Source organism: Spironucleus salmonicida, chromosome 2 (genome assembly GCF_000497125.1).
Source record: "Spironucleus salmonicida strain ATCC 50377 chromosome 2, whole genome shotgun sequence".
In the NCBI taxonomy this organism is placed as follows: domain Eukaryota; phylum Fornicata; order Diplomonadida; family Hexamitidae; genus Spironucleus; species Spironucleus salmonicida.
This window is the reverse complement of record NC_090597.1, coordinates 1,536,268-1,547,719: the sequence shown is the minus strand read 5'-3', so window position 1 is coordinate 1,547,719 and position 11,452 is coordinate 1,536,268. Positions and strand designations below refer to the sequence as shown.

At 29.4% G+C, this 11,452-nt stretch overlaps 7 protein-coding genes across 7 annotated transcripts; 6 read left to right on the top strand and 1 right to left on the bottom strand. All coding sequences in view use genetic code 6, as the record gives it.

Moving 5' to 3' along the window:
- Window positions 1-54: 54 nt before the first annotated feature.
- SS50377_22048 (Tubulin tyrosine ligase) lies at window positions 55-2,211 on the top strand (the record flags this gene model as incomplete). The annotated part of the gene is made up of 1 exon (XM_067905940.1): window positions 55-2,211. The coding sequence occupies one exon, from the start codon at window positions 55-57 to the stop codon at window positions 2,209-2,211; it is 2,157 nt and encodes a 718-aa protein (XP_067767257.1).
- A 121-nt stretch (window positions 2,212-2,332) lies between these two features.
- On the top strand, window positions 2,333-3,214 carry SS50377_22047 (Transmembrane domain-containing protein; the record flags this gene model as incomplete). The annotated part of the gene is made up of 1 exon (XM_067905939.1): window positions 2,333-3,214. One exon carries the CDS (start codon window positions 2,333-2,335, stop codon window positions 3,212-3,214), a length of 882 nt encoding a protein of 293 aa, XP_067767256.1.
- A 158-nt stretch (window positions 3,215-3,372) lies between these two features.
- Window positions 3,373-3,672, top strand: SS50377_22046 (uncharacterized protein; the record flags this gene model as incomplete). Its single annotated transcript, XM_067905938.1, has 1 exon — window positions 3,373-3,672. The coding sequence occupies one exon, from the start codon at window positions 3,373-3,375 to the stop codon at window positions 3,670-3,672; it is 300 nt and encodes a 99-aa protein (XP_067767255.1).
- A 37-nt stretch (window positions 3,673-3,709) lies between these two features.
- SS50377_22045 (uncharacterized protein) lies at window positions 3,710-4,135 on the top strand (the record flags this gene model as incomplete). Its single annotated transcript, XM_067905937.1, has 1 exon — window positions 3,710-4,135. The coding sequence occupies one exon, from the start codon at window positions 3,710-3,712 to the stop codon at window positions 4,133-4,135; it is 426 nt and encodes a 141-aa protein (XP_067767254.1).
- Window positions 4,136-4,206: 71 nt separating this feature from the next.
- SS50377_22044 (uncharacterized protein) lies at window positions 4,207-4,758 on the top strand (the record flags this gene model as incomplete). The annotated part of the gene is made up of 1 exon (XM_067905936.1): window positions 4,207-4,758. The coding sequence occupies one exon, from the start codon at window positions 4,207-4,209 to the stop codon at window positions 4,756-4,758; it is 552 nt and encodes a 183-aa protein (XP_067767253.1).
- A 51-nt stretch (window positions 4,759-4,809) lies between these two features.
- SS50377_22043 (RNA polymerase II subunit RPB7) lies at window positions 4,810-5,355 on the top strand (the record flags this gene model as incomplete). The annotated part of the gene is made up of 1 exon (XM_067905935.1): window positions 4,810-5,355. One exon carries the CDS (start codon window positions 4,810-4,812, stop codon window positions 5,353-5,355), a length of 546 nt encoding a protein of 181 aa, XP_067767252.1.
- Window positions 5,356-5,365: 10 nt separating this feature from the next.
- SS50377_22042 (uncharacterized protein) lies at window positions 5,366-11,419 on the bottom strand (the record flags this gene model as incomplete). The annotated part of the gene is made up of 1 exon (XM_067905934.1): window positions 5,366-11,419. One exon carries the CDS (start codon window positions 11,417-11,419, stop codon window positions 5,366-5,368), a length of 6,054 nt encoding a protein of 2,017 aa, XP_067767251.1.
- Between the last annotated feature and the right edge of the window lie 33 nt (window positions 11,420-11,452).

Here is an 11,452-nt window from a genome sequence, read left to right as displayed (position 1 = left end):
AGTTTTTGCTAAAATAAATATTATATATTATACTTTAACAAAAGAGGAATTTTAATGGAAGAATTGGGTGAATATTCAAATGATAATCATGTAGATAAAGTGAGACTACATCAGTAAGAAACTTAAGTTGTATAGAAAGTTCTTAAGAAATATAGAGTCCGTGCATGTTTAGAGTAGTGCAAATATACAGTTGTACATGATCTTTCCGAAGAACGAAAATGGAAAGAGTGTACTGAAGCTGACGATTGGAATCTGTGTTGGAATGACTGGTCGATTTTGGTTGAGAGAGTTATGAGGATGAAGGCATATCAAAAAATAAATCACTATCCTGGAATGTCAGAAATTACCAGAAAAGATACATTAGCTAGAAACATGAATAGAGCTAGAAAGCTATGTCCTGATGATTATGATTTCTTCCCATAGTCATTTTAGATCCCTTCAGATGTTACAGACTTTAAGTTTTATCATTAATAGAAAAAAGACAAAAAGATGGTTTTTATCTCAAAGCCCAATGCATCATGTTAAGGGAGAGGTATAAAGCTATTTAGAAATATTGAAAATGTAGATCTTTCAGAACCACAAGTAATATAAGAATACATTACAAAACCTTATTTAATTAATGGCATTAAATTTGATCTTAGAACATATGTTATTGTCATATAAGTAGTTCCTACTTTATAGATGATTTATTATGAAGATGGTATGGCTAGATTTTGTACAGAGCCTTACCAGGAGCCGAATTCTAAAAATCTGAAGAAAGCATTCATGCATCTAACAAATTATGCTATCAATAAAAATAATGATAATTTTGAATTTAATGACGACGAAGAAGTAGATGATGCGGGTTCAAAATGGGGATTATCTGCAATTTGGTAAAAAATGGAAGAAGATGGAATAGATGTTCAAGTTTTTAAGGAAAAAATGTTTGCCGTTATGATTAAAACGGTAATAGGTATATTACCAAACCTTTAACATGCATACTCTTCGGCTAGACCTACATAACCCAGATTTGGTGATTAAAATCCATATGATAATTAAGAGCCGTATTTTGGTAGTTCATGTTTTGAAATTTTAGGGTTTGATATTATGATTGACCAAAATAACAATCCTATACTCATTGAAGTAAATCACTCACCTAGCTTTAGATGTGACACGCCCTTGGATTTAAGAATCAAGTAAAATCTGATTTCAGGAGTTCTAGATATGTTAGATATACAATAAGATGATAAAATACTTTTCTAAAAAATCGAAAAAGTTAATAGTATGAAACGATTATATGGTAAACAGCATGACAAAATTAAGGCACAGCAAGCTGAATCAAAACCAAAATCAAAGATTACTAAAAAATCCACTGGACTAAAAACTATTAAATAAATGCCTACTTACTCATCAGTTTAATAACACATATTCTAATTTTTACAGAAAAATTAGGATACATTTAAACAAATTTATCCTCCCCCTATTAATTTCAAAGACCCATATGAAGCAATAATTTATAAAATAAAGTATCCAAAGGGCAATTAATAAGATTAGTAGCATTAACCAAGTTCAATAGCTCGCCAACCATTAGTGCGAAAATAATCTGCTTAGATGTTGGAAAAAGTACTTCCAAGGGGAATTGGATCAAGGACATAATAATTATCAAATGTATAATCGCGAACTATAATTTAGTCTGTAGAACCAAGCTCGCGACCAGCATCGCAATCATCTAGGCCATAATCAGTCAAATAGCGAATACCATCATAAACTTCGTAAGGCTCATCTGTTGTCTAGTCAGAAGTTGAGGAATCATTTAAGGAAAAACCTATAGAAATCGAAAAAGAGGATCCAATGTAAGCTATTTTACGAAAAGCCCTTTATGAGATTGAATATGGAATTGATACAAAATAAATAGCATTCAGAGGCGTTCATGGCCCAGTATTACTGCCACAGGGGGCATTGAGAAATGAGAAAATTGAAAAAACAGTCGAACAGGATTTAAACTCAAAGCTCAGGGCAATGTTAAAATTTGGAATAAGGGATTTGACAGAAACTATCATAAGAATTGGGCAGCGGGCACAAAATTAAAATTAAATGCCTTAACCTCCATAAAGAGTTGATGTGTTTTAAGTTCTACAGAACAATAATCGGAGCAAATCGATAACGAATGCTATTAAAAAATCAACAGTTTAAACAAAACCAAGTAATTATAGTAATAATAGATATAAGTGAACTAATATGTGTTAATCTATAATTTTATTATTATACATATTATAAGATATACTATGTTTCGAGTCTACACATTTTACATTACCATACATTAAATATACTTTCAATTAAATCTACCTTTATAATGCAGCCTCTAAATTGTCGGACTTGCTGGAAGACAGGCCCTAAAATTACAATTTATAGTACACTATTTATATGCACTGTGTCACTAATTACGTCCATCGTCGATTTAGCTGTTTATGGCCGTTTTGGCAGCGTGGCGGCATATCTGTCACTAAATCCAAACAGCACCATAATCAAATTTGAGCTTTGGCGTCTTTTGACTACGCACTTCATCTGCCCGTCACTTTGGAACACCCTTTTCGTCGGGATGATGGTGTTTTTTACTGGTTCCCAGCTCGAACTCAGACTCGCTCCGTTGCGATTTGTTAGCATCATTTTGGGGAGTTTGCTTGCAGTTTCGCTCATCGGAATTTGCTTCGCAGCGTTTTTTGGCCTCGTGCCGGGAATCAATTACTGGTCATATTTTCACGATTTTTGGTTTGATACAGCAGCAGTTGGGCCGACAACGCTCATCATTTTGCTCACCTTTTTCGAGGCCAGAATCAATGAAAGAAAGAATGTTCTTTGTTGCTGCTGCTGTAATTTGCCAATTTGGCTTTACTTAATAATTTTGGTTGTTATGTGCCAATTGATGCTCTATCCTCCTTGGTAGGGAATATGGTACACTTTAAGTGCAGTGATAGTAGCTTTAGTATTCCCTAGTAAACTGTTTGGTTAGCTAAGAGAAATCTAGGCTCCTCCAGCTGGAAATCCTATGGGTGGCTAATAGCAATAATAGCAATAATAGCAATAATAAAAGCCACACGAATTTTAGACGTTGAATGGCGATGTACCAGCTTAACCGCCAGCTGGTGCTTCTAAAGGTGATAAGAAGGAGGCTAAAATATAATAAAAAGCGGCTAAAGACTAAACAAAATTCACTGGGACTGCTAGAAAACTATGATTGGATTACTTTGTGTATTTTATTGTGGAAATTATCTAGTTTATTATTAGATTTATTATATTATAACAACATTTATGATTTTATGATTTATTTATTTTTTGATAAATGTACTGTAATTTTATATACCTATTATAATAATATTAATTATTTTTAAATAAATGGGCTCATGTTGTATAGAGAGTATGCTGAAGGATGCAAAAAATTATGAAATTTTAAAGCTCAATGATGATGTTTAAAATTTAGATATAACATCAGTTTCAAGTTCTTCATAATAAACTGAAAGTGAATATTTTTACAATAATGAATATTGTAAAGTACCACTAGTTTAAGAAAAAAATATATCTACTGCGAAATCATTTGTTTTGTAAGAACGAATGTTATCTGCTACATTTGAATTGCCTTATATCCTAAGCGATTCAGATTCTAATATTGAATCAACTGTTGATTAGAAATAGTGAATCCTAATATTATATATAATATAGTAATATTATAATTATGTCTGACCCTGGGTCTCTTAGATAGTTATTCCTTAAACATTCAAATAATGGTAAAGCCTCTGTTCAAAACGTCACATAAGTACTTAAAAGTCATTTAGGCATTACTAATTTAGAATATTTGAATCAGGTTGTGAAAATAATTTCGCATAATAATGATTATTAAATTGGAGAATAAGAGTTTTCTTAGTTAATTTATGCATATTTATAACCAGATGAACCTATTTAATAACTATTCTATGCATCTGACGACGATAGATTAGGGGAACTTACAAAAACATAATTTGAATTACTTTGTATGCAACTTAATGTAGTACTTAGTGAAAGGGCATTAGCAGAACTAGTTAGAAAATTTACTAAAGATTCCAAATTCACTGCTTTATCGTGGAGTAGAGCGTGGATGTTTATTTAATAGTAAATTTAATGAATATTAATTATTTTTAATTTAGTAAATATATAAATATTATTTAATAATTATTTCTAGATTATAAAATTTAAATGAATCTTCCTCAGTCTCCGAATTTTAATCCGTATAAAATATAAAACTAATTTCCAAAGTAATAACCTGCAATTTATAAATAAACTTAGTAGCTTGAAGTTGTAAATTTTATTTAATAATAAATATCAATATTAATAGATGAAAGAAATACTGTTCTAAAATCACTATGCCCTTAAGCTGCTTTAATTTTAGATTTAGATTATTACGACTTATAATACACATGTGAGCAAGAAAATATTAAATTTTTAAAAGAACTAACTATATATAAATCTTTGCAGTATGATTTTAATAATTGCCTACAAACAATTTAAGAGAATCAACTTAATGAAATTAATTTTGATATAAACTAGATATACAAGGAATTAGAAGAAATAAAGTTAATCATATCAGTATCTTCTGTTGAAACTGTTAAGACAAAATTTTTAGAAATATCACATGAATAATATCATAGCAAAGTAGAAGAACTAATAAATAGTTTATAAATTTAAGAAGATAGCAGCAGTGGCGAGCACAGCATGTAGGAATTGCTATCAAGCCTGGGTATTAAATGATAAATATAATTATTTTATTTGTATAATAATCATTATATTCACCTTTTCTCAATGCTCTTTAAAATTACAGCTACAGAAACGGTGCAGCTAGCTCCCCCTGACTTTCATTCATAATACCAGCAGGCACTTATCTAAATTCTTTAAAAACGACTATACAACAAGTAATCTTACCGCTTTGGCCGCATCCTATCAATAAAACCATCCCAAGAGCCGATTCCTGCTCCCCTCTTGCTTACACACTAAGGAGTTGCAGCCTTCAAAGTTAAATTTGAAGCGTTAGCTGAAATTTATATTCCAGGGGAGGGAGTGCGTGCAATTTTGAGAGACCTTGAGAGAGACCAGAGTAACGATTTTGTGAGCGCAGTTTTCCAGGTAGGGAGCGGCATCATGACGCAACTAATTGAAACAAAATTTTACCAGCTCATCGGCGATAGGCTGATTTGCAAAAGCAAGGACTTTCAGGGAATCCAAGAACTAGTCGTCGGCGGTGTGTACCAGGGCCTAATGCGCGGTATTGACGACTTTTTTGTGGAGGGCCTGAAAGAGGAAGACGAGGAACCCAGCGAGGATCCCGTCAATGACGAGGACGACCTATGAAATTCTATGTTCACTCAAACTCCTTTTTAAACTCAGAATACATTAAATAGACCTCGCATTGCCCCTTATTTCCTGTCTTGAAATTGATTTTCCCCTGCAATTTTTTGTAGATTTCGCGAATTTCCGGCGCCGCGAAATCGTCGAAATCAATGAATTTGATGCTCTGAATCGCATTGATCGAGCCGTCCGAGTTGAGCATTCGGACGACCTGGACCAGCAAAAACAAAGCGCTGAACTGCAAATTGCGGAATTTCATTATCTGGATTAGAGAATTTGCTAGATTTTCGTCAACATCGATCAAGTTTGTCAGCAAATTTTTAGTTGAAAAAGAAGTGGAAGTGGAAGGGAGTTGCACGCCAAAATCCAAATTTTGCAATAGCAATAAATAAGAAATTATATCGTAGAACTGTTCCTATTTTTAAATTTTTTTAATCGAATTTGCATACTTCATCGTGTAGGCGAACGTATTTGCAAACTCAGAAATAGGTGTTTATTTGTTGAAATGCCGCTAAAGAATAATATTAAAAAATTGACATAAAAGTAGTGCTTTATAGTTAATTGATGACATTTCCTATCGCGTGAGCGAAAAGCAGAGAAAATTTGCTGAAAATGGGGCGAGAATCGCAAGTTTCTTCATATCAAAGTTTACTGAAAGGAATTAATTCAAATCTGCTATAGATGACTCGATTGATGTTGTGCAGAACTATGTACACGATTTTTATGGTGGCTTTGCTTGATTTTCTACTTAAACTGATGATTTAAACCATGTTTAAATGTTCTCGCACTATAATTAGTAAGAGGACAATAATGATTTCGGATGCCCTGGGAGAGATATAAGATTATTGTAATCTAAATAAAACTGCGCGTTAAAGAATCTAAAACAGTTATTGAAATTAGAGTTTTAAAGGGTTTGATAAAATTAGACACTTGAATTGATAATTAACGTTTATGGTGCGTGATTTATTAAAATGTATAATAACTTATATGCAAATATGGCTGAAATTTTTGAATATTAAAGTACTTTGATCATTTTCACAAATGGTTATACTAGCCGAATTGTTTACTTTTCAATAACATTTAGTAGTATGGAAATAATAATATTCTCTAAAATTATTTTTTATTATGAGATTATATCACTATTGTTGAAATCTAAGAGCTACATTTAGTTGATATATGATTTAAATAATGAAATAATAAACATTTAGTTTCTATCTTCAGGTAATAGAGAGAAATTATCCTTGAATATTTGACTGCTTAACCCATCTTATATCATGGTCAATGCATTCGTGCGATTAATTGCACTTTGAACGCCTCTTTCATCTATAATAATTGCCATTGAATATGTAATTTTTGCTTGAAATTACGTAGTAAGAACAAACTTGTCTGGGTTCATCCACGGTGCCTGCATTTCTGAAATAATACCAAGCTGGTTTATTTACAGAGTAAGTATATGAAGATAATCTAAAAGAAGATGTGGTTGTATGAGAAATCGTTAGAGCAAAATAGTGATATTATTAAGATTTTCAAGTTTCTCGTCCAACAAAATTTGAAAGAAATAAAATGATGGCACCTATAGTTAAATTAAAGCTTATATTAGTTATTGTTCTTACTCTATATGAGCAATTTTTACTTATTTCCTACTTGATGATGAAATAACACTAAATTCTGACCGTTAATATGCCTATTGCATTGATTTTTCTGAAGGTTTACTATTATTATCTGATTTGAAACAATCAGTATATACTCCATCAATTGACAATACCACCAGAGATGTAACAAGTAAATAAGGCTCTATCTTGATCGAATTTTAAAAACTTTATTTCAGTATTTTAGCAATCAACTTGCGCGCAACAAATCCGTAAATATACTCCTATTATTAGGATGAGAACTGCAGAATATTTATTGAATCATAAGATTGATCTAAAAAAGTGAAGTTTATCAACTCCTGAATAATTTACGATTACTAAGAGACTGCTAAGCGCAACACAATTGACTCGATCAGTTTGTAGTCAAAATTAGTCTCAAACATTTCACTAATGTGTGAAATTTAATACTTTTGCTTCTGTTTAGACTATTTTTTAAATGGAACCTACCTATCAGTGTCAGATACAAAAATATTCGTACTCTTTTTAATGATTTTTTTCTTTTACTTTTCAACAATCTACACTGATTCCCGCTGCTTTAAATCCTCACTAACGTTTAACTAGTAAGTATTCAGGAATATTTTGTTATGAGTATAAAACTACATAAATTTGATTATGATTATTGTGTCAAACTTTTTCAGGATTTGCTTTACAAAAATTGATTCAAATTCTGGATACTAATACAGAGAAATAAGTACGAAATATAAGTTTAAAAACAGCTCAGAAAGCTGATAATTTTCTTATTGCCTGCAGTTTAGCGTAGCTGATAAATTCGATGACGACGTGTTTGACTCTGAAGTTTGATCTGAATTTTGCAGTGAATTTTCAAAAAAAGTCTCATAAAATTAAGATGGTTTGTACGTAAAATTATCGATTTAAATGCAGAACGAAAAGGTCAAAAATGTTTATATTTAAAAGCAAACTAGCTCCTTTAGACTCCCATTAAGCTCAAAATTGATTAAATATACGTCATAATCTCTCTTTAATTATCCAACAAACCATAAAGTTCCTGGAATAAAAATCTATGACTTCTATAATATCTGATTATAATGTTCTAAGCAGTAAGGTGGAATATCTATTTATTACATTGTTTATAACAAACTCTTCACCCAAGTCTTAGAGAGTATTGTTGACGACATGAGACAGTCTATAAGCTATTTTGAATACTGGATAGTTCTTGCATCATTTGCAATGATAAAAACAAGTAATAGAGTCTATGAAACTGTGAAATACTACTAAGCCTGATCGAGTGTTATAAGTGTATCAAAAGCAAATGATGCGCGTTTTGCTAAATCCTGCTTCAATATCACTGACTCGAAATATTATAAATCAAATTATGGTTATGTTTTAAGGTAATCAAAAAGCTCTGAGGCATCTTAGCAATAAAGTGGAATCTATAATGATGGCTCGATTTCGAACAGTTACTCTAAATTGATTGAGAGTTCATAATCGTAACTAGTTAAAAGGGAAAATTTGTTGTCTTGGATGCATTGAATCAGGGACTACAATAATTTTTCAATAAAAAGCATAGGTATTCGTGGATCTTTATTTTAATAAAATTAAAAAATAGTTATAATAAACTTAGAATACTGCAGATTGGTTTTTAAATATGAGAGGATATGGTATACAACTTATTCAAAATAATACACTTAAAATATGTATAAATTATTTTCATAAAAGCTGGTTATAAATTAGAACACATCATAAGTATTAACATAAGAATACTAATATATTGCTGATAGAAATTTTAACTTTTAAATTCCATCTTAAATCGACTAGGTAGGCTTATATTATTTATCTGGTTGCAATTATTTTTCTTCAAACGTTAAATAGTCTACATATTAATGTATAACTTTGTTATTCATAAATAAACATAATTACTAATAACCAAATTACAGTAAAAAGTTATTGAAATTCTTTTTGTAATGTATATTATTGATAAAAATAATTAGCTTTTCATCTTTAAGCAGATAAAAAATAGAATTCATATATAATTCTGATGTAATATCTTTATACTAGCTAATAATAATTTTATCTTTAGATTCATCTTTGACGTGACACTGTTTTAAAAATAAACCTAATGACGGTATATGATTTAATAATAGTAAAAATGGTGTTAATAGTAAAAGAACATTATTAAAATATTCTAATTTATTATGTTAAATAAATAAACAGAAATTATGTTATAATGCTGTGAATGCTATAACAAACAGTGGCTAATACATAAAATCAAAAAGCTAGGTTAAATTTAATTATTAATTCGACTTATTAAGGTCATAAATAATTTTTTACACTTCTGAAGAACTTATAATTGATAAAAGTTTCTATGTACAAAGTTAAGCAAAATTACTAGATAATACTAAAGTATTTGATTATAAAATAGCGGATTCTAAAAGATTGGGAGCCATATCTTTTATGTTATTATTAGAATATTGATACTTGTAGTCTAATTATAACGAATCTTATACTGCACTTTATATCGAAATAACAGAACCTTATGTAATGTTATCAAAAATAGTGTATTTATTGGAAAAAAGTAATGCTGACTACTCATCCCAATTATTAAAAAACTACTGAATAAAGTATTATTAATGCTATTAATTATTTACAAAATAAAAAAGTAATATTCGATTCGAATATATAGTTTATGTTTATGATAAATCTTTTACAATTTACTTGTCAATATAATTTTCAAATTCTATATTTTCAGAACTTATGAATGATTGAATTAATGATTATTTTGAATCAAATAAGCCATCTGGATAATTTGATTAAAATTTTTTATAAGTAAATCTTATAAATCCATCTATAGCATCTTATCCACTCTAAAAATCTGTTAAATATAATAAAATTAAACTATAAATTAATTTATTATTAACCAATTTATAACATTATTTCAAACTTTGTTATAATATTTAAATTCCATCTATCGCCCACTATCGATTTTTAATCTATTAAATAACTACAGCTAATAGCTCTTAACCATAAAAAACAGAAAAGTCTATCTGCTATTTTACTAAAACTATCAAATCTGCTTTGCTAATTTACACAATATTTTTAGAAATTAAATGTGAAATACTTTAAACATACATATTAATGTCTTTTTATATAATTGCCAACTTAAAAAAATATTCTATATTAGACTAATAAACTATATCCAAGCACACGGGATCAAAGTTTTACGTATCAGAAAATATCACAAATTATACAAATGTATTGTTTTCAAAACGCTTAGCTAGATTTTTATCACATGAAACTAGCAAAGAACCAAGTAAAATATACTCTTATGGAATAAAAAATTAATCTGCTGGTAGCATACTCAAATAAGGCAAAAACTTAAAGTATATAATTTTTATATTAGATAATTATTATTAAATAGGCTAATCAAACTATAGCATTTTTTGTTAAATTGACTATAAGTTTTTTGGTGAAAAATGTTTAGACACAGCTTAGAATACTAGAATTGCTATATCAATAAGATATTTGTTACTATTAACAAGAGGTTTTTACACTAATTTCGTATCAAATATGTCTACTTCGTAGCATAATGAAGTTATCAGCCTAATAACGGCTGGGAAAGCTTATACGGGATTCGCCTTAAGGGCGATAGTAAGTTTAGTAAAATTCGGTGAAATTAAGAATTATGGTGCAGATATAGCATATTCTACTAGAGGGACGAAAGCTGCAGAGAAGTGCTTTTTATCAGATAGCCATGAAACAACTTTATTAATATTCTATCCAACAAGTTGCAAGAGTTATTGGGTAGATGACTAATATACAAGTAGAGATATTGTGGATGATAACATAGTTTTCATTACATATCGTTGACATAAATCGAATTTACCAGACAGTAGATGATATAAATGTTCCTCATCTATTTTAGTTGAGAATATATAAGGAATTAATTAAACATAAGGAACACATTCTCTCTACTTCTTAATGAAGTTCTTAGAATCAAGATTCTTGTCAATTAATGTTTTAAATATTGAATTAGTCGCTTAATAATTTTTAGGAGAATAAAGTATATTAAAAGCTAGCATTCTAATAATATCGCCTACTTTGCAATCAATGACTATATCAATAAAAATACGTAGATTTTCTGATGGTATTTAGTAGTCATTTAAGGCTAATACTTAAAACATAAAGTACTCGTATGGATTTGGGAATTATATTTTCATTAAGTATAATGAACAAATTTCGGTTTCAAATGTTTTTTTCACATATTCTGTGTTAATATAAGACACAAATTGAATGTATAGTTCATTAATTTACTCATCTGCTGCAATGATATCAACAGCTGATTCGTATAGTTAATGATATAAAATTATAGCCTATCCTTAATTAGTTTATAAGTCTTACCTTTTAATAAGATTCTTTATTTTAGAGATGGTAGATAAAATATCCACTGGAAGAAGATTCATTTAAAATGTTTATTATAAATACATATTATACTA